At 45.3% G+C, this 22820-nt stretch overlaps 1 protein-coding gene across 1 annotated transcript in view; it reads left to right on the forward strand.

Moving 5' to 3' along the window:
* Nucleotides 1-5793, forward strand: part of CFAP58 (cilia and flagella associated protein 58) — a 57748-nt gene extending 51955 nt beyond the window's left edge. The window contains exons 17-18 of the mRNA XM_071446222.1: nucleotides 382-515; nucleotides 4704-5793. Coding sequence (XP_071302323.1) covers nucleotides 382-515; nucleotides 4704-4824 — 255 coding nt within the window. The 3' untranslated portion in view covers nucleotides 4825-5793. The remainder of the gene's footprint in view (nucleotides 1-381; nucleotides 516-4703) is intronic.
* The last annotated feature ends 17027 nt before the right edge of the window (nucleotides 5794-22820 follow it).

The following is a 22820-nucleotide window of genomic DNA, read 5'->3' on the forward strand; positions in this document are numbered from 1 at the left end:
CCACTTAGCAGTGCATCCCTGTGAATAAGCCCCATTATTATAAAATAATTCCCTGATTTATTAAGACCTTAACTTTGGATTTTTGCCCAGCTTTATGTCCCAGAAATTAAGAGCTAATGTAGCTATTAATGGCATTCCCGTAAAGCTTGGAGCATATTTTACATGTTGTATTATGGTTAAATGGCATAACCTTTATTTTGTAAGATGTTTTTAGGTGAAAGGAGGTGAGATCAAATGAAACATCAAGTGGGAAAAAGAATTGTGGTAGAAAATGATCATGTCTTACATCATCAAGTATAAAAAGAGGAAGTGCTTGTAAAGGTACTTATGTGTAAGTGAAGCAACATCTCCTGTTTCTGCTGTTTGTGTTTTGTTTATTAGGTTTTGTCCTCAGAACTGACTATGTGTGAAACACAGAGCAAAGAATACAAACATGAAATTGAAAGACTTAACAATGAGCTTCTGGAAGTGAAAAAGAAATATCTGTCTCAGAAACGCAAGGAGCAACAGAAGAAGTATGGGAAAACACTTTTGTCTACACAAATTTCTGCCTAAGCTAGATATTTGTTTTAGACCCTTTGGATCAGAATGTGGCCAAATTTGACTGAGGTGATACAGTTTTGTTGCCTGATTTTCCTGAATGTTATCCTTCATGTTCCTTCAGTCTGGTCTGGATTTACCATAATCTATGGCCAGGACAAGAACATCCATCAGAGATGTTGCTGAACACATTCTGCAGTCCAGTTAAATTATTCATACTAGTGAGATGGTGCCCAGAGAACACAGATTAGTGTCTTGTCTCTGACATCAAAGCATAGAATTATAGAATGGTTTGGGTTGGAAGGGACGTTTAAAAGCCATCTAGTCCAATCCCCCTGCAATGAGCAGGGACATCTCCATCCAGATGAGGTGCTCAGAGCCCCAGCCTGACCTTGAATATTTCTGGGATGGGGCATCTACCACCTCTCTGGGCAACTTGGGCCAGTCTTTCACCAGCCTCATAACAGAAAATTTCCTTCTTATATCTAGTTTAAATCTACCTTCCTTTAGTTAAAAACCCTTATCCCTTGTCCTGTTGCAGCAGGATTTCTGGGCTGTGAGTGCACATGGCTGGCTCATGTCCAGCCTCTCACCCACAGCACTCCCAAGTCCTTCTGGGCAGGGCTGCTCTCCATCTGCTCATGCCCCAGCCTGGATTGATGCAGGGCTTGCCCTGGCTCAGGTACAGCACCCCACACTTGTTCTTGTGGAACCTCAAGAGATTCCCATGGGCTCACTTCTTGAGCTTATCCAGGTCCCTCTGGATGGCATCCCATCCCTCAGGTGAGTCAACTGCCCCATTCAGCTCATCATCTGAAAACTTGCTGAGGGTGCTAAGGGTGGGCTTTAAGTTTAATGAGAGATTTCTTAGATTTCTGCAGTCAGATGATGTGATCTGTTAGCAAGTTTTTCAGTATGCACAGAAAGCCTTTTGTCTTTTCACTCATTTCCATCCTCACCTGGTGCCTTCCTCACACACTAAAGCCAGTGGTTCTGTACCATTGCTGAATATAATTCAAAGCTGCCTTTATTAATTCTTCCCTAATTTCAGACAACAAATGATTTGATGACTAAATTAGCAAAATAATCAGTGATAAACAGTGACTTTTGTCCATCTGCAAATTGCATAATGTTACCTTAATGTTTGGAATTAGCAGCAATTGTGCAGTGCTAATGGCCTTTTTGGAGCTTTAGGATCAATATGTGAGTCTACCATAATGCCTGATAATCCATTTCCAGTAGCTAAATGTCTCCTTCACAGTAGATTTGGCGTTTCTATTTCAGACTCTGGCATCATGTCTCTTTCTGTTCATAAAATGAGGAGAAGTTCACCCACATTTTGTTGTTATATCTCACCTAGAATTAATTCCTATCATAAAAACTCCACTTGTTAAGGACATAATTGCTTTAAAATAAAAAATACTGTGTGAGTTGATGGTAGCTGAGCAGGGCAATGTTATACAGCGAAAGAAATTTCATATTGAAAGTCATTTAGTGCTGGATACACTGTTTATAGGGTCAGGATAAATACCTGCTACTGGGGCAGCTTGTCAAGTCGTTCTTTTGAGCAATCATGCCTGTAGTCTGATGAGCATTGGTGTCTCTGTGACATCTGTGTTTTGGAAGTACATTCAGGTACTGTTAGTGGAGCTTCTGCAGGCTGGCATCATCTTGTGGTCCCCAGCAGAGCCTCAGAAGGCACCAGCACTGTGCTGCCAGCCCTGGCTTGCACCTCTCCAGTCTTGTGGCAGCTGAGGGGCGGTGCTGGGCTTTGCTCTCCTCTGCCCCTCATTGCTTTGGTAGCTCAGTCAAGCCTGTTGGACTGCATCCTGCTTTGAAGAGCCCAGAGGCATAACTGGGCATGCCGGTCCTGGGCAACTCCAACTTCTGCTGTCTCTAGGCTGTGCTTTGTGTTGGCAAGGGAAAACAACATTGTGCAGCCCTCTTTCTCCAGCCTCCCAGGTGTCCCAGCAGGACACACTACTGGCTTTCTGCAGCAGAGAGAACCTGTTGTGCAGTCAGGTTCTTCCCCAAGGAGTCCTCTTCCCTGCCATCCAGCCATCCCACACCCCTGCTGCCTCAGGCAGGGCTGTGCCTGCTGTGTGGATGCTGGCCAAAGAGCCAGGGCCGTTTGATTCATACAATCTCAGATAGCTCTAAATCCCAGCTGACAGAAAACCACTGACTTGATTCTCTGTCTTGCTGGCTAATGTTAACATCATGTCTGAAATAAATGTAGCTGCTTTTGCTAATAAAAAGAGGATCCTGTCAGGACTATAGCATTAACAACATTATTGACTACCCTGGTATGAAAGAGAATTAATACTCTTGGATAACCTTACACAAAGTTATCATCTAAAGCTTTTATTGATTTGCACAAGATAGCTTTGAGTTGTGGTTTAACATCGTGGTACTGAATAAATGCAGCTTTGCATGTGGTGCTGAAGGAATATAATAACAGTGGGAATTTAGCTTTGTTTTGTGTTAAAAATGAAAATTCAGTGTTTAAGATTTTGGTTGTGAAATTGAAATCCTCTTTTTCAGCTCTCTGATTCTGAATGTTGCTTTTCCCAGTTGTCTTAGCTGTTCTTGTTCTATCTCTTCCTGTTTTTAACTTCAGCTCCTTGAACCCTTTCTGCATCACTGTTTTCCTGGTTGCTTCTAGAACCCAGATCCCATTTTGATCTTGATAAGGGTTTATGAGAAAATATGAAGCTTAAATCCACACCAGAGACCTAATCCACCAGTCCTATATATGTAAATAACTGCACTGAGGGATGTCAGTAGTAACTGGGAGCTTTTGCACGTGGCTGGTTGCACATTGCTTCTGCATAATATATTATAGTATTCAGTTGCATAGAATTTTCCATACTGATGAGCACATCTGTTTGTTGTCTCCATGGGAGCACGAGGAGAAAATGAGCATGGATTCTGGATCATTTTCTCTCCCCAGACTTGGAAGCCCAATAGTGAGATGGAATAAGCCATCTAAATACAGAATGTTAGTTTCTAGTCCTGTCAGCAGGCATATCCATTAGAGCTACATTGATACAATTAAAACCAGTTATAAATGGTTTTTGTTGTTAAGTTTATGCCATCTTTTTGCTATTCTCCTACCTCTGTATGGGTCAAGTTTGGAAAAGGATGCATAACTGGACATCTGACACACTTTCTCTGAACTTCTTCATATCGTGACAGTTATTTAGGGGCAAATAGAAAAGTAATAATTACAGAAGTGTTTTCTTTTCCCTTAGTGGGGACTGAGAAAAGATACTCATGTATGTTTTAGAAGGCTAGATTTTATACAAGTGTGGTCACACTCACATTTGTTTTTCAATCTCTGTGACTGTGAAATAATGTGCTGACCTTCTTTGTAAAGCCTTGAGACTTCTGCTGTTAAGATAAACTAGAAGTTCATAAAGCTCCACTTGGTTAATCTTAAGTATCTCAGGACCTCTCTCTGAAGCATCCAGGTATATTGCAGTAAGGTTGGAATTTTGCCTTTTGTCCTTGTAGTGCTCTGCTTATCTCCCCAGCTTTGGGAGAGTGGAACCAGCTAACCCTCATTCCCTCCTCTTGAGGACATCAAAGTCAAGACCTCCTGGATTCTCAGATGGAGCAGCTCCCTGGGGCTGTCAGTGCACCCACAGCACACTGCTAGCTTTCTGCAAATGTCACAGGCAGGGCAATTATCACTGGAACTTTGTTAAAATGTGAAGACAGATAGCACTATATATTCATTAAAATTCAACAAAGGAAAAAACCTTCCCCATTGTGCCTTTGATGAATGTAGCTGTTTGTTTGAAAACAGGCATATTCCAGCTAGAAAAGGATGGTGATTAGAAATCTGAAGTCATGGAGCTCATGTACATACTTGCTCTAATGAGGTGCTCTGACCATTTTGGGGAATAGCACAAAGAAAGCTCATTTATTTCTAATTTTTAATAATTTCAAACTCCATCAGTGGTTTTGTAATTAGATCCAAACAGACACCTAGTCTTGGAGGTTTAGCCTAACAGGCTTTAATCAACACTTTTTAAATGATCTCTTGATACATGGTTGCATCAAAGAAACTCTGGAGGACACAGATTTCCTTAGTTTGTAAACATCTCTGCACTGCAGAATGAAATATGAATTTTCTGTTTCTTTGTTTCTATTTAAAGGGAGAAGGAGCATTCCAGCATTGATATGAGGACAAAATTACCACCCCTCAAGACTCATGTACCTCACTTCAACTTAGGGGGCTTTCCTTCAAGCAAACCCATTCCCAAAATTGCAGTCTAGGAATGCACTCATCTAGTTGCATTCCTGCTCTCAATTTCTTGTTTGAGAAACTGTAATTTTAAAAGAGATTCAGAATCTGCTGAAATCACTGTATCACCTTCAGGAAAAAAATGGTATATTGCATGTAATCAAAAACATTTTTACACTGAAATTACATTTTATATTGCATTTATATATTTTACATTTTATATTAGAATTAACATAGTTCTTTTTACAATCTGTGTACCAAATCTGCCCATTTGATGCCAGCAGACGCCTGCACGGATGTAAATGGACAGTGGAGATATTTCTTCTTCAATATTGTGTCTCTATTTAGCACTGTAATGCCACAAAATGCCTTAATATGTAGTTATTTCTCTTTTATCTACCTCAGTTGTAAGCACTCTCTCCATTTATCTTCTGACTCAAAGCACCTGAAAGAAATGAGAATACAGAAAAGAAGAAAAATTAATAGGCTGATGTTTCAAGCCCTGCTGAGCAAATGCAAAATTAACAAGTCTTTACTTAGATGTACATATGTAGCAGTTCTCTGTGTAGGTAGTGTATAATAGGGTTTATGCAGTGTTAGCTACAGTTGTTAGGAAGATCAAGGAAGTTTGTGGCCACAATGTACATTATTAAGAGCACGATTGTGTTTACAGTGGTAGATACAAAGTGACATAATTATGTCTGTTCAGTCTGGGGGGACTGTGCACACTCACTGGGACGTGCTGTTCTCCCACACAAATCCTTCCGAGCGATTAAAACTTGGACTCAAAACATGGCAAACTTTATGCTTTAATTTCTAGACACTTGGGCATTTTTGTAACTTTCAGAAATTGTTTTTGTAATACAGCAGGAGCCCTCCAACCTTTTCAGCCAAAAGAGATTTAATTACCATTCATTAACAAGTGAAATAACAAAGTCACGGCATGAGGTGCTGAAGTATAGAAAACTTTCAAGCTGTAAAATAAAATGTTTTGAAACCGATTTGAACGTGGAAGTTTTTTTCCCTGCCTGGGGGATAAAAATACTTGTCCAAAGAGATATGCTGATAAATATTTCACATCCAGAAAAAAAAAAGCCCAAAAAAACCCTTTGCAAAGATTTTGTTCTTTTCTTTGGTGGAATACATAATTAAATATTAAAGCTACTGTGGGAAACTTTAATGGTAGAGTTTAATTCAAAAGAATCAAGTTAAATACGACAGGGATCTACTTTGCTTTTACATTGGGGACCAGAACACTTAGTCATCAGATCCATTGTATTTTTCTTTTGTCCTCAAAATAGCTATTATTGCTTTTCTCATTGTCAAGTGCATTATGCTAAACTTATCATTTTGGGACAGGCATGCTGTCAGAATAGTGTCTTTTGTGTATCTGACATGTCCTTATAGATGCAATAATTGACAATAAGTGACATGGGCACTTGAGTCTGATGGAATCCCAAGTAGGTTTTGCTGAAGCTTTTAGAAGTTGGTATTTTCTAAGGTCCTAAGTATCCTGCCTGGAGCTGGATTCTGCTGTGCTTACACTGGCAAGTAATTTGTATTGAAATAAATCATCAAAGACACATTTATTAATTCACATGGACTGGAGGCACTGTTGGACTCCAAGAACTCTGTCACTCTGTAGAGAAGCCGCTGATGTATTACACTCCAAAATGTACAGTGAGCCCCCTAACTCATCCAGAGATAATCAGAGTCTCTGTACATCTCCCACAGAATCACAGAATCATTCAGGTTGGAAAAAAATCATCCAGTCCCACCTTTGGCTGAACACCAGCATGTCAACTAAACCAGGGAACTAAGTGTAATGCCCAGTGATTTCTTGAGCAACTCTTGTGCAGATGTGGCTCCACCACCTCCCTGGCAGCCTGTTCCAATGCTTAACCACCCTTCCCGTAAAGAAATTCTTCCTGGTGTCCAACCTGAGCCTCCCATGGCACAGCTTGAGGCCATGTCCTCTTGTCCTGTCACCTGTTACCTGGGAGAAGAGGCTGAACCCCAGCTTCTGTCCTTTAAGGTAGTTGTAGAATGATAAAGTCACTCCTGAGCCTTCTTTTCTCCAGGCTGAGCCCCCCAGCTCCTTCAGCAGCTCATTATAGGACTCTCTAGACCTTCCCCAGCTCCATTACCTTTCTCTGAACGTATTCCAGCCCCTCAATGTCTTTCTTGGGGTGAAGGACCCAGAACTGGACACAGCACTTGAGGAATGACCTCACCAGTGTGGTCTCATTTTTTCTCTGGTTGTTACCAGGATTTAGGAGGCAAATTGTCTCAGTGGTCAGGGGAAAGGAGAGGAAGCCAAGCAGATGGAATTTGTTCCCTACTTTCATATATTTTTATGAGTGCAGTAGTAAAATGGATACTTTTCTATCTTTAGTTGTACTTAATAATAGCTTTGTACAGCACGAGTAAAAAGCTTTTCTGTAAATTATTCTTGACATAAGTTTTTCCTGTCTTTAAAATGGTTGGGATGGTATTTGTCTAAAGACTTGCAAAGGTAAATTCACTTACATTGAAAAGGTGCCTAGTCTTCTAGATTAAAAAAAAATGTAGGGGATGGCAAAATAATGTGATTTTCTTGTACAACATGTTCTTCCAGCCTAAAGAGCTGAGAATTGAATACAGTAAATTTCATCTACAATGTAAAGAAGCTGTTACTTGTTCATCCACAATTTCAGGCATCAAGGTGTGAATGTGCTGGCTACTATCTTCAGTTTTATTGCATTATTTACTTACTACCACAGAAACTAAATTCAGAGGTTAATTTGGAAAAAAAGAAAAAAAAAGACAAGAAAATATAGTCATCAAATTATTGCCAGTAACTTTCAGCATAATCAGGAATAAAATAACTGCAGCCAGTTTAATTTATAGTGCTAGAGAGTGAAAACCATTTCTGAGTTCATATAATAGAACGGATTAAAGCACACCAAATCCCTTCCCCCTGGTCTATAAAAGTCAGGGAGCTTGAAAAATTGCTCTGGATGTCTGTGAGCCCAGCTGATGCTGAGGTGCTTTTAGTGTTCAAGGATTTGGCTTGCACAGCAGGGAAAGGCAGAGCACTAATGAGAATATCATTTGTTCACTTGCTTCTGCATTGTGAGCAGCAGCTCTGAAGTGCTTCTCTAAGTTTTGTTGCAGAAAAATGTTAATTGAATTCCAGTCTGTGCAAGATGTAGCTAGTATATCTTTAACTTCTGGTTCCTGTAAAGATGTGTGAAAAGATGGAGGTGAAGGGCTATGATCCGTGGCACTTAAGTTAGAGAAAATCTTTCTTCACTTTAATTGCTTTGGATTGGAGCTTGCACAGTAAACCTGTCCTGGAGCCTTTCTTAGTGAGCAAAGTATGTAATATTGTTCAATTTCAGAGATCTTACAGTATGTAGATAATATTTTAAGTAATTGCACATCAAAATTAAGCTCTGTCTGATCTTGTTTGGCAGGTCTGTGCTCAGTGTATGAGCAGGAGCAGGACACAAAAAAGACAATGTACACTGAGCTATCAAGTTCAAATGTGGGCCCATGACCCTTCTGGGATCACCTGTCAGCTATGAAAGACAGAGCACAAGAATCAAGTCCTTAATTTACCCTTGCTTTGTGAATCTGGAACAGCAGATTCACACACCCAGTAACATGTCCTGCTGCTGTAAAGCTGGGAACCCTTTGAGTCAACAGCAGTGAGAAGCAGGGCACAGCTCAGACCCTGTTTTGCTGAGATCTACAAACCCAGGGGAGGCAGGAGAGGGGCTGAGAACTTGGCACGTGCAGACTTTCACCAGCAGCACAGAGCAGAGGCTTGGCTGTGAGGGGAGCAGCAGGTGCTGGTCCCTGGGGCACTGATGGGTCTGGAGGGCTCTGCTCAGCTCCCCCTGGGCACATTGAACAAGCTCAGCCCTGCAGCTGAGCTCCTTGTGCTGTGCTGTCCTTCAGGGAGCCACTGGTGCCCCGACAGGAGCAACTGCAGTGCTGTCTCTGTGTGCTGACCAAGGCCAAGCTGCCCACAGGATGAAGAGGGATGGATTGCACTGCCAGAAAAGGGATCTGTGGGTGTAGAAAGCTCAGGTGAAGAAGGTGGAAGGTTTTTCTCCCAGAGCTTTCAAACAAGGAGCTGCTCCAGAGGCGTCCAGCAGCATGGCCCAGAGCACTGCCTGCAGGTGGGTTGTCACTTACTGTGAGAGTCCACAGGGCCTGCTCTCAGGCTGCTGCTTTGTACCTTTGTTGAGTGTGACACGGCTGTGTCCTAAAAAAGTTGCAAGATAGAGCAAAGAAAGAGATCCCCTTGCCTTATTCCCTGTTGCCCATGGGAGGTTAACAGCGGGCAGAGGTACCAGGGGAGTCAAAAAGAGAAGCTGGGCAGCAAAAGCAGTGCCTGCCATCTCTGAAATGTTAATGACTCTTCCTGAAAATTGGCCCATCCCAACTATCTTTACCCAAATTAGAGTCTCTAAATCCTGTATATTTGTATTTAGGCACTTTAGCAATTGAGTATTATTTTCCTAGCTGGTGGTTTAGCTGTTGTGCCATCTCCTCTAGCAGAATGTATTTTTAGTGTGTTTAGTGCATTTCTAAAAGCAGACACTTGATTTTGATGCTCTTTCTCTTCCCTACTTGGGTGCTTTGTAAGCAGCCTCACACAGATCAGTAACTTGTGCTGTTCAGCATACAGAAAGATGTCAGGATCTCATCCCCTGGGCTTGTCTGAGAGCCCTGTTCTCCAGAGGGGAGCTGAATCTGAGTCTGTAGCATCTGAGGGTGTGAGGGAGCAGGGCAGGACCTGTAGGACACGCTGCAAGTGGCTGAGGTCAAAGCAGCTGCCTGCCCCTCTAAGCCTGACCCTTCAGCTTCCTTTCTCCCTGAAATGTGAGAGCAGCTGTGAAGGTTTACTGAAACTTTCAGTCCCTCTGCAGACCTCAGTAGGTTTAAAAACCTATAAACCTCATCATAGGTGTATAGAATCTCTTAGATAAGTTGGCTTCTTCGTGGTGGTGGTGTTTTTGTTTTTCTTTTTCTTTTGTGGGGGTTTTGTTGTTAGTTGTGGGTTGGGTTGTTTTGTTTTGTTTGGGTTTTTTTTGTTGTTGTTTTTGGGGTTTTTTTTGGTGGTGAGATCTTCAGCTTACCCAAGACCCAGGACGAAAAAAAAAGTGCAAAAGTTGTTTTGAAGGATGTTATATTTGCAAAATGGATCTTGACAGATCTGAGTTTCCTTCTATGGTGCCCAGGAGCCTCCCTTTCTGGTGGTGGGCACTTTAATATGCCCAGGTGTGAAGTGGATATAAAAAACTACGATTTCAGCCAGTCTAAACTGATTTAAACTTCACAGTGCTTCACAGCAAGAGCCATTTCTCAGGGCTCTTTCTTGGCAGAAGACTAAGCAGTAATTTAAAGCCATTTTAATCTGAAATGAGAATCTCTACATGGGGTTTGAATGCACTTCAAGTGCAGTATGTATTTGCAACTTTTGTTGATCCCTCTTAATTTTCCAAGTGTCCCTGTAGAAACAAAGCATGTTTGTGTAGTGGCAAAATGCAGTGATAGCTCAGACTTATTGAGAGCCATAGGATGATAAAAGCAAAAGTACTAAGGGAGTGGTATATTTGGCATCACCCTGGGATGCTGCTGATTAACCATTCTTTCCTACAAAAAATATAGACACTGATCAACGTGACCTCCTGTCTTCCCTCCCCATGAACAGCCTGAAATTCTATCCTAAGAACAGAGTGTTTCTGGTGGAAAGATGTGTATTTTGTTGAAAGAATAAATAAGAAATTTTAGAATTCTGTGCCCAGCTTCTGCCAAAAGCAGTTTTCTAGGATTGCTTTGACATTCATGTGATCATGCCAAAAGCTATTCTGTGGCAGCTGAGCTGCAGGAACTGACCACAGGTACTGAGCTGTCCCCAATTGCAGAGTAAAATGTGTTTGCTTAAACCATCTTGCTCACTTCAAATGAAAAGGTGCCCAAGCAGCAGTTTAAGTAAGCTTGTTTTACTTTGCAGTCAGGGCAGGCTATGAGCAAAAACCCAAAGGGTGGTAACCCACAAATTTGGTAAAATCCTTGTAAGGGTTTGGTTTTTCTCTGTAAAAGCTGTGCCTCTCCACAGCCCCCTTTGATGAAGGAAGTTCAGAACCTCATGATGTTGTTGAATGACAGGGCAAACTCTGGGAGTTACCTGGGAAATAAATATTCTTGCTTCTGAGCTCCCAGTTGAGCTACCTCCTCCCGTGCAATTTCTGTGCTTTTGTTCAGAGGTATTCCCTCTTGGCCAGTTAGGAGAACTCATCACTGGAGTGTTATTTTAACTGAGTGTACACAAGTCTTCAGAAATTGCCAAGTCCCTTGCTGATTCAGGTGCTGTAGAGGAAAAAGATAAGCAGACCTGAAATGTCTTGGTCCAGACTTTTTTAACAGCCCTGCATTGATTTATTTGCTCAGTGGTGAGCTGTTTGCTAACTCCTGATGCTTCCAGCACTCCTGAATTTGCAGCAGCTTTGCTAGTCAGCTTCTCTTGCCAAAGTTACCTTCAAAATTCCTTAGAGCAGCTCTGTTGTGGCTTGGTTTCAGAGTGGATTCTGTTGGTCTTGTTGCAGAAAAGCTGTTTCAATTGGTATGCAGCACAGAAGAGGAGTGATATGCATTAACTGGAAGAAGTGAGCAATTAAGTGAACTTTGGTTACAGAACTCAACAGATTTCTGCCTGGGTACATGAGTGAGGGTTTAGGGTATTCCATTTGCATCTAAACAGATCCAATTTCTACTTTGCTTTTAAAATGGTGTGGGCTTAGTGAATCCAAGTCTCCTTCTATTTTGTTTGTTTTCTGAATTTCACCATTGATATTGAATATTGATGGCATGCAAACCATTCCTAGGCCAGAGAGACCCTGACAAATCAGAGAGATGGGCAATCATGAACTGTATGATTTTTAACAAGGGCAAGTGCCAGATTCTGCACTTGGGATGGGGCTGTGTGTATAGATTGGGGAATGAAACTTTGGGGAGCAGCACTGTGGAAAGGGACCTGGGGGTCCTGATTGATGGCAAGCTGGACACGAGTCAGCAGTGCCCTGGCAGCCAGGGGGCCAAGTGTGTCCTGGGGGGCATCAGGGACAGCATGGCCAGCTGGGCAAGGGAGGAGATTGTCCTGCTCTGCTCTGGGGCAGCTTCACCTCCAGTGCTGGGGACAGTTTGGGTGCCACAATACAGAAAGGACATTAAATTGTTAGAGAACATCTGAAGGAGGCCACAAGGATGGGGAAGGGTTTGGAGGGGAAGCCTTGTGGGGAGTGGCTGAGGTCACCTGGACTGTTCAGCCTGGAGAAGAGGAGACTGAGGAGATCTCACTGCAGTTACAGGTTCCTTGTGAGGGGAAGAGCAGGGGCAGACACTGATCTCTTCTTTCTCATGACCAGTGAGAGGGATCAAGGAAATGGCATGAAGCTGAGCCAGGGAATGTTTAGAAAAATGTTCTTCACCCAGAGGATGGAACAGGCTCCCCAGGGAAGTGGTCACAGCACCAGGCCTGACAGGGTTTGAGAAGTGTTTGGACAATGCTCTCAAGGCATGTGGTGTGACTCTTGAGGTGTCCTGTGCAGGGCTCACAGCTGGAGTCTATGATCCTGATGGGTCCCTTCAAACTCAATGAATTCTATGAAATGCTGTCCCATGGTCAGTAACTCAAGATAAGCAGCCTGGATGGATACACTGAGGGTCATCCTCAGCAGTGAGGTGTTTCTGTCTTACAAGACCCTGGGGGCTCTGGTGTTGTTTCTGGTGGGTTTTGCTGTTGGTAGACCCCATGGTTGATCCTGCTGTGGGGAGGTGTGAAGGGAGAATGAATGTCCAAAAACTACTTTGTACTGGTCTGATGTTAGAATATGCTCTCCCCTCTACTTCTGCAGCTCCCACCCAGCTCTCATGGGTAGGTGGATATCTCATGTGGATAGGTGTAGGGGGATAGAACATCAGTAAATAAAGGTAGTATAGAAAGTAATCTTACCCCCTAAAGAGTTGCAGCTGGGTTAATTATTAAAGATTGGGAGCAGGCCTGACTTTAACAGGCCAGAGTTGTAGCCAATAAGAAGAGTGTAATAAAAGAGTGGATTGGTTGGTTGAGGGGGAACTGGAGTCAGTTGGCTGCTGTGAGAAGAAGGAAGAGTCAATGCCTGGAGGAGCTGCCCATGAGAAACATCAAGGAGGTATGAAACTCTTGAACTAAGGAGACACCAATATGAAACCTTTGCAGTATAATGACAACAGGTAGGTGTCAGAAGAATGGGATCCATAACCCTGGGAGATCTTATCCTTTCTGTGGCTAATTTGAAATTTTGTGTAACATGAGTCAAACGCTCGTGTTCACGAGGCCCCATGTGCCCAGCCCTGGTGGGGAGCACGAGGGCTGCATGGAGCAAGGGATGAGCTCTGTCCTCCTTCCCCAGATGTGCTGCCTGTCCCTGCAGCTCCAGCAGCAGCAGCATGGCTGCCATGGGGATGCTGGTGCCCAGGGCTGTGCGCTCTGCTCCTGCACAGGAACAGATGCCTGCAGCTTCCAGAGCTGTCAGTCATGCACCCTTCACAAGCACTAAAATTCAAATCAGCTGATATCAAGGGGAATTACATGCCAGCATTGCTTGTCTGATCAAGAGCTTCACCTTGTGCTCTTGAGGGACCTGTCTTGTAATTTACTTCAGGCTGAAGGATAACTGATTTTTTTTTTTCTTTCCTATCTTTTTTAGTGCAAGCTGGCAGCCAACTCCAGAGCCCTCTGTCCCCCACTGCCTCTCCCCTGCCTGTTCCCTACACTGGCAGCCTGCAGATTTCTGCTGGGCTTTGATCAAGTTTTGCAGCTGGGACCTTCCTTTCTTCACTTTCTTTTATTCCATGTGCTGCCAGTTCTGGTTTCCTCAGCACCATCCTTTGTCCCTGGGCTGCACCCACTTTGCCCCTGGCTGCCTCTGGTTCCTGAGCTGATGCATCCAAACAGCCCCAGGTCTGCCTGGGGAAAGAGTGATGGAATTCACTGTGTAGCCCAGGACTGGCCTCTGCCTTTATCCAGGCATCTGCCCTGACTGCATTGGAGATGCATTTTAGAGAAGAAGCAAAGCATGATGCAGTTACCATCTTTGGTGCTCTGTGAGCACCATGGGCAAGACAGGTCACTGAGATTTTTTCTGGAGTTGAGGCAACTTGAGATTTTTGTGTCATATATTCACCTGATTACAGGGCAAAGGAGCATTGGGGTCTGTGATACAATACTGCCTCCTGATATCAGATAAATCAGCTTTCTCTGTAACCTGCCCAGTTCCCTGCTGTCACCTCTGCCCCCAGCCTGGAACATTCATGGACAAATTCCCCCAGGTGAACAGGCCAGGGTTGCTGGGCCACTTTGCAGAGTGCCCCTCTCCTGCCCTCTTCCCCAGCTCACCAGAACAGGCCAGCTGTGCTGAGAAGCCAGTGGAGCAGCTTTTTTGGAAAAAAAGAAAAAAAAAAGTTATTGCTGTACAATGCTTCCATGAGGCAATGCCTACGTTTCAAGCACAGCCCATACAGTGATGTGCTGCAGGCAGAATGTTGCTCAGAGAACAGAGAAGCTTTGGGGGCAGAGATCCTCAGGGTGGATGAGAGGCTGAAGTGTTGTCTCCAACCTGACTGTGTAGTGCCTTCATCCCTCTTCTCTCTCAGCACCTGCAAGGAAGAGAAAGGCAACAAAGCTTTCACACCATGGCTCACATCTTCCTTGTTTTTGTGTTGGACTCAAGCTGAGGGAGAAGGGAATTTGGAATAAAGGTTTTGTGTTAATTGCCTGCTGGGAGAAAAGTAAAATACTGTTACAGACCTCACTATGTCTGATCCTAGGTAAGAGCCTTTCTCCAGCACAGTCCAGATGAAGACTGCAGGGAGAGGGGCCAACACCAACCACATCAAAACAGCTCTGCTCAGACACTGCATCACATCTTGGACAGCAGCTGGAAGCACAAGCTATTTCTTCCCTATGGCAGAGCCCCTCAGAGAAGTGTTTCAGGTGTGCAGGATCCAATCATCATCCAATTATCTCCCAGCTTTTGGCCAGCAGTGATGAGGACAGGCCCCCAGCCCTGCTGCATAGACAGGGCAGTGGAGGGGAGCTGGGAGATGCTTTGCAGGCAGAACCTGAGCCAGGTCCCCATACCAAGCATCCTGGCTCTGGGCAATTTTTCTCTTTGTATGTCAAGAAAAGAACCCAGTTTCAATGCCAAGCCTTGGGCAATCTCTTGCTGGTTCAGAATATTTCAAGCATAGCTGCAAATTTACCAAGTTTTTCAAGTTCCTGCTTTCCCTCTAGAATCAGCCCAGTAAAAGCCATGTCTAGGTGAGATGCTTCATCCCTTTTTTGAATTCTTTTTTCTAATACCCTTGTCAAATACTTGCAGGCAGCTGCAGCTCAAATCATCCCTTGCTTTTCTTATGATTGCTTTGCCTGATATCATGGTGAGCATTCATATCAAGTGAATGCATGATAGATGGTTAGATTTATGCTTTATGTTGTGATCTGGGAGTCTAAATGTATTTAAGTGACTTATTCAGCTTTAAACCCAGCACAGTTTGCTGCTCTCTCATCAGCATTACGGGCAGAGAGAGATAAAATAGCAGTGGTAATTGTGGCAATGGAGTGTCACTGACAAACAATATGAGCACAAACCCCACTTTTAGAGACAGATGGAGTAGAACTCCTCTGTAATTTCTCTAGAATTATTTTTAGAGTGGGACAGACTGAAAGCCCCTTGGGGAGAAGGGCATCATGGAAGCTGAGAAGGGATAAGAAAACATCAGGGCTTTGATAAGTTTATTGCTTATTTAAAGGAAAAAAAAAGGGTGAGAGAGGAAGAGAAGAAACCAAAAAGTAAAGACCTGGCACTCCTAGAAACATGAGCCATTTTCCAGGGAAACTGCTCCCAGAACTAGAGCAGAGTTTAGTGGGTGCAGTGGTGATAAATGGAGCTGTCTGCATCATGGGATTGTGGCCACAGCTCAGGGCTGTGCATCAATCACTGTGGGGCATTTATGGCCCTTTTATGCCACCCCCCTCCTTTAAACCTAATTTACTGTGCAGATCAGTTGCCAAAGCCCCTTTGGTCCCACCTTGCCAGGTTTCCTGCTTTGCTTGCAGAGTTCAGGGGTGGCAGAAGCTGCCTCTCCTCTGCAAGGACTTCCAGGCTGGTGTGGCTGCCAGAGGGGTCTGGGCTGTCTCAGGGCTGCCTTGAGTGGCTCTGCTGCTCCTTCCTCATGGCTGGTGCTTCCTCCAGGGCCGAGTGAGCTCTGCTGCTGGGAGTTCTGGGGAAGGGTGTCTGTGCTGCAAAGGATGTGAGGCTGCCCTGCTCCCCTGGGATGGAAGATCATGTCTTGCTCCACAGAAGCACTGAAAACACAACCCATGGGCTTGTGCTGACCCAGACCTCTGTACTGAAGGGTTTGAATTATTTCTTGGTGAGTTTGGGTTGTTGTTCTCCGAGCCAAGCCTGTTTCCTTGGATGGTGAGCACCATGTGGGAGAAGTTTCTAGGTTTTGGTGGGGAGTTTTTCTGAAGGCCCAGTTTGTTTCCAGGTGCTGAGAGGTGGAGGGAATGCATGGAGCCAGGCTGTGCAGAAGCAACAATGCCCCATCCAAATGGTGTCAGTTGGGGAAATTAAAATAAGGAACGAGAAGGAAAGGGGCAGTGAGACTTTCTGGCACAGAGACTGAGCATGAGGGAGCAAACATTTTTGCAGTGTATATGTGCTAGCTTTTGACAACTGGATGACATTTTGGCTTGCTTGGTGAGCAGGGGATAGAGAGAGACTAATGAAGAACTGGAATAATTTGGGATGCAAAGCTAGAGACTCCTGGGAAACACAAGAGGAACATATGCATAATCTTAACATCTTTTTGTCCCAGATCCCCAAGTCTCCTTTCTGGGAACTTCACAAACTCTTCCTCTGAATGCTGCTGTAACAACACCCTCCTCTCCCCTCTTTGTGCTTCCCTAGTGCAGCAGCTTTGGGTTTTTTAAGGGGCTCTGCTCCTCTGCTTCCTTGCTGCTTGTCCAGGTCTGCTGGAGAGGAGGCAGGACTGTGCCTGTGACACAGCCTGGTGCTGTTTCTATCCAACTGTGTGTGTGTGAGCTGTGTGGAGCCAGGGTCAGCTCTGCCTTGGTCTGTGGGGTCTGCTGGGGCGCTCTTGGCTGCTCCTGCTCCTTTCTGGAGCCCCTCTTGGTGGTGCTGGAAGGTCCCTGTGAGGGATGCCCTGGTCACCATTCCACCAGGTTCTGAGCAGCTCAGCTGGAGCCTGGAGGGCTGACCTTGGCTGCTGGAGGCTACTGCCATTGCTGGGTGGGCACCTGGTACAGTATGATTGCTCCTGATTTATCCCTGAGCTTATGTAAAGCTGTGCTTGGTAAAGCCAGCCTTAGGCACAGAGAGCTCTGTGCCTGTACCTGTGCAAGAGCTGGATTTGATGGCAGTGCTGGCAGCAGCAGGTTCTGGGGCCAGGTGGTGGCAGGTGGAGCACTGGAATGCTCACATGTCTTGGGCTGGTGCCTGCAGCCCTGCTCAGGCACTGCCAGAGTCTGCCCATCTCTGCTTAGCCCAGTTTGATTTCCAGTACAGAACTGTTCCTTATTTACAGTGCAATGTGAGAGTGTAATGATTGCATTCCACATGAGGAAATTAAGCAGGGATCTTTGTTGGGGGAGAAGAAGGGGTAACGAGGTGCACAGCAGGTTTAGTGCAGTGTGGAGCATTGGAGCATCTTTTTTTTTTTTTTTTTTTTTGTGCTGGGGCTGCAGTCTTATCCCATGTGTGAGATGCTGTCCAAGTGTTCAGCTAAGAGCAGCCTGATCTGCAAGGGCCTCATAGTCTCAAGGATTTAAAATGATGTTCAGGAGAGCGTGCACTATGGAGAGTGAGCAAAGGATCATGAGCAATGGCTGAGCCACCAGGACACCCTGGGCTCAAGCATCTCTGAAGTGCCCAGATGAGCTCTACAGACTCTGCTTTTAGACTTGGGTGAGAAGAGGATCATTGCCCTTCCCTGTGAGAGCACCAGGGGCTGGTCAGGGCTCTGGCTTACAGGGTTTCTGTGGACAGCACCTCCATCCACATGGCCTCTGTGCCAGGAGGCTCCTCTGCTCCTGTAAAGGAGCTGTGTGGGTGATGGGACTTGGGATACTGGAGCATCCTCCTGGATCTGCTCTGTCATCCTGGGGCAGATTCACTGCAGGTAGGATTGAGTTTGCTTTTTTTGCACCACTTGTCTTTATTCCTGTTACACAAATGCTGTGGTCCCCTCCTATCCTTCATTCACAGTGGCACTACATGTGCCAGATATTATGGAATGGGGAAATGGCAGAGGAGTTGATTCTTGAAGTGAGCAGCATCACTTTTTTATCATTAGGGAAAGGACATCAGTGAGTCCCAAACTCTCACATGAGAGCTGCCATGCCAGGGCAGGCTCTCCCCTGGTTCTGGAGTGCCTCTTTTCCTGATTCTTGCCTGGGCATCAGTGATGACAACAGGAGGCTTCAAGGCACCCAGGGCCACATTACCCTTGGGTGAGAAATGACTGCACCATGTTGCTGCTGACAGGATTTCTCCTCCCTGATTGCTCAGGCAGGGGCACAACACGCTTTTATTCTGAATGTCACTTCTCTTAATTTAACCAAAAGTGTATTAAGAACCCAAGGAAAACAGCACAGCTATGCCAACATGCTGTTCCTCAGCACTGCTGTGTGTTTAGGATTGGAAAGCTCTGATCTACAGAGCTGAAGATATATTTTCCCATCCTGCCTATTTTTTTTTTTTTTTTGTATTTTTGAAATTATCCCCTCTGGGGATATTATTTTTCTTTAATATCGAAATCATTTTTAAAGTCAAAGTCATCACTGTTTTGGAAATATGAGTAGTTTTTATTTTTATTATTTTATTTAATACAGCAGTCATAAGCAATTTTAAAGCACTGCTTTTTCTGTATAAAATGATCTTCCCTTATGGTTTGATGTTGATGCTGCAGTCTGATTTATTGAGGAGGGCTGTGGCAAATGACATAAATACTTAGAAGATGATTGTGTTGGTGATGAACCCATGCACAGCACATATTTAAAAGGCAGAATGCCTCACACTGTGTGTTGCCAAGATTCCCTGGAGTATCCAGCACACAGGGGTGACTGCATCAGCCTTGGGCTTGTGACCTTCCAGCCTGGATCTGGGTGCTTGGCACAAGCTCAGCCTGGCACCAGTTGTAAAGCAGATGGCAAAAGTATCTGGATCCTCTTTACTGAGACAGATCCCAGTGGGCTGTGTGGGCTCTGTAAGGGTGGCTCAGGCCCAGATGTGGAGGGTTTAGTGAAAGAGAGGGGAAGGGCAGAGCTGTGGGAGCCTGGAGGAGCAGAGTGCCAGGGTCTGCAGCAGGAGCAGCTCTGCGTGTACAGAGGGGCCTTGGGCCTTTGGTGGGCTGAGCTGCTGCATTGTCATTAACATCTGATTTGTGGGGACATAAACGGGGCTGGTAGCAGTGATCATCTGTGCTGAAAGTAAACACAGATTTTTAGCCAATAATGTAATTTTTGTACTGCCGTGCAGTGTAAGTAGTTGTAGAAGCCCTGCTGCCGGTGGCTGCATGCACCCCTCTGCTCTCACTGTAAGGGTAGGGAGGCTGGTTTTATTTCTTCCTTTTGGAGCAGGACTCACACCCTTGTTTCCTGGTTCTTTTATCCTTAATATACACCAAAATATATTGTGTGGAAGCTGCAGGTTTGAGGGGAAGAGAGAAAATGAGATGGTGTGAGGTGGGGAAGGAGAGGGCAGGGGGTAAGAGCAGCAGGGAAGAAGAGATGTGATGAAGAGGTGTTTAAGCAGTAGGAAGGTGGCTTTGTGCCTTTGTGGTGTTACTCTAGTTTGGCTGCAGAGTGCTGCTGCAAGGGGCTGAATTTCACTGGCCCCTGCAAGGTAGGGCTGTCTCAGTGGCTGGGGGCTGGCTGTGCACCAGCTCCTCAGGATTTCCTTGTGTCAGGTGGCCCTGGCCAGGGGTGGGCTTGGAGGTCCATCCCTACTGGAGTTGTTTCTTGGGAGGTCTCTGGAAGCCTCTCTCAAGCTGAAAGTTATTTTATTAATTTTTTTTTTCCTACTGGTGGATGAAATCCAGATTGGTGGTGGATGTGACAGTGATGGGTTTGTTTGAAGTTTGCATTAAACCTCTTTTGGCTGGAATTCAAAACTGCAGGCTCCTCTCTGGCCTCTCCCCTTCCAAGCTCAACAGCACTGAGGTAAATTAGAGAAGTTTGAGTGGTTGCACTCAGTTTAGCATCTCCAGTCTCAGATTCCTGCTGCTCCAGCATCCCCAGAGAGCCCCAGGGCAGGGAAGGAGCTGACCTCTTCCAAGAACTGCAGTCCTGCAGCTTTGCTGGCTCTCCCCTCTCATAACCGAGATGAACACCCAGGCACTGCATTGAATATCCTTGGAGCTTTGTCTGTCTCAGCCCTGTCTCCTTCAGCTTCTCTGGTGTGATGAATTTAGCAGAGTTAACCTCCCCTGCCTCTGCCCCAACCCTGTACATTCCTTGAATGGAATATCTGTGCCAGGAATTGGACATGCTGCTGACATAACCCTGGGAAAAATCTGTTTTCTAGATAAAGGTCACATAAAAAAAATATTGAGGGCTTCTCCACTGGAAAATGAATTTGCATAGGGCAGTAATGGACACTTTTACTGTCTTTGTAGAGGATTTTTGTTGTAATTTTTCAGACTCCTACACTGTGATGAGGGGCAGCACTGTTAAAACACAAGGCTGAATCCTTGGCTGTCTCCCTGTGAGGTACTTCAGGTTCAGTACAAACTGTCTAAGTAATGGGATACCTCACACAGCTGCTTCATTTTCCTGACTCCCAATGAGTTGAGACAGCAAATACCTCACCAGCCGTGGAGGCTGTGGCAGTCTCATGCAACACATCTAAGGGTGATTAATCCTGAGAAAAAGCTTGGCCATTTATCTAGCTCAGTTCCAGTTGCTGTATGGGGTTGTCTGGGCTGTGCAAGGTGTAGAGCAAAGGAACTGCAGGCAGGGAAGGATGCTGGTGCTGGTGTCAGCTCCTCTCTGCAGACTGGCACTGCTGTGACCTCCAGAGCAGAAGGTGCTGGCCAAGGAGCAGGGAATGAGGGTGTTGCAGTGTAAGGGGTGGGCATCCTGCCCAGTGTCCTGCCTGAGACAGAAAATGTCCAGGAGCTGGGCTGAATGGTGGGGAGCAGCCTTGTACCACCCATGGGGGAGCTCTTCTCCATCCATCCTCTAACACACAGTGCCAAGGTGTGCCAGCACATCACTGTTCAGCTCCTACAAATTGTCTGATTCAGCTCAAGGGGATTATTTAGCCCTATCAGACTGAAGTAAAACCTGTAGTGCTCTGTTCTGTTTTCTTCTTCTCCTTCTCTTGGTTTGGTGCAGCTGGGCTGTCCTTTCCCATGTCCTGCCCACGGAAGCATGATTTGGATAGAGGTGGTGGACAGTGCTTTCTAAACAAAGCCCCCTGAGCCCAGGAAGATCATGAGCTTTATCCTGAGGCTGCTGTGCACAGGTTGGGTGCACTGGTCACTGCAGCTGTGGCAGGATCCTTCTTTGCCCAGCATGATAAAAAGGTTGCAACACAGGAGATGCTCAGTCCCTTGCTGAGGCTGCTGTGGAGGCGGCACATCCTGGAGAATGGCTCATGGAAGGCTGCAGGAGCACCCTGAAACCCAGGGCTGCAGCAGGACTGAGAGACACTCAGGCATAACTTGTGCTGTCCCCAGATGCTCCAGGCTTTTCTCCCCTCTGGTTACACCGTGCACAAGCAGAGGGGACTGATGCCATGGCAGATCTGCCTTTCCCCAGGCTCAGGGCAGGTGCTGATCCCTCTGCTCCAGCAGCCTGCCACGAGCAGCACAGGCCCTGGTCCTGAGGCAGGGCTGTGTGCTGGGAGGGAAAATCGCTGCCTCCTGGGCAGCTGCTGCTCTGCCCTCAAGGTCTGGGTCAGCAGCTGCTCCCTGTGTGGTGCCAGGGATGTGCCCTCAGTCCTGCCCTGTGCACAGAGGCTGTGACTCTGAGTGCCCTGCTGGGAGGAGAGCTCTGAGAGGGACCCAGCTCTCCTGGCTTTATTCTCCAATGCACCTTGGAAGGAGCTGTTGATGGATTAAGACTGAGTTGCTAAAGCAAATACTTCTCCAGGACCTTGCCCTTTACTTTGATTTGCTCTACCTGAAAATTCTGTCTGGGTAGAGGCTGCTCAGGGTCCTGTTTTGATCTATTGTGCCAATTCCTCTGCTGATAATTGCTGTTTCTGTGATTTGAGTACACAGAGAAAGCAGAACCACTCCTCTGCTTTCTGCAACCAACTGGAAGCAGTAAAATGCCTCCATTTAATTGTCAGAGATTAGTTTATTCCGGGTGCTTGTGGGAGGCTTGTAAGCTTCTAAAGAGCCCCACACATTTGTGTGCTCTTAGAGACCAGGAAAGCTTAAAGGGGAATAAGAGCCAGGGAAAACAAGGCATGAAACAGAACAACCTCAGAGGGGGGAAAATTCTGGAGACAAGGCTCGGCCACTGGTTATGTGCTGGACTATAAAGAAGGACAAAGCTACTTTCTCCACAGACTGACACTGTTGCTCCATCACTGCTTTAGCTTGAAGATCCCACAGAAATAATTTGGGTGTTGACAGGAACTAATTGTGCTCTTTTCCTCACCAGTCCATCTAATCTTTTCCACTGATGTTTCTGCAGCCTTTCCCCTTCCCTTTTAAAATTAAGGCTATTCTTTTTCCTGCTGGGGAGCTGCTGCTAAAGGAAGCAATGTTGGTGGCATATAAACTTTTCTCAGTCACTTTGTAACTTAAATACTGACAGTCTTTATGAATGAAAAAGAAAATTTAAAGAAATTTTGAATGCTATCACAGCTGGTTGGGAGTTTTCTAACTAAATGCATTTTGGCAGAATGTGTCAGCTTCTTGAAGCTGAAACTCCTCGAGTGCTTATTTTAAC

Source organism: Agelaius tricolor, unplaced genomic scaffold (assembly GCF_023055355.1).
Source record: "Agelaius tricolor isolate 1412-34295 unplaced genomic scaffold, bAgeTri1.0.p SCAF_22, whole genome shotgun sequence".
Classification (NCBI taxonomy): domain Eukaryota; kingdom Metazoa; phylum Chordata; class Aves; order Passeriformes; family Icteridae; genus Agelaius; species Agelaius tricolor.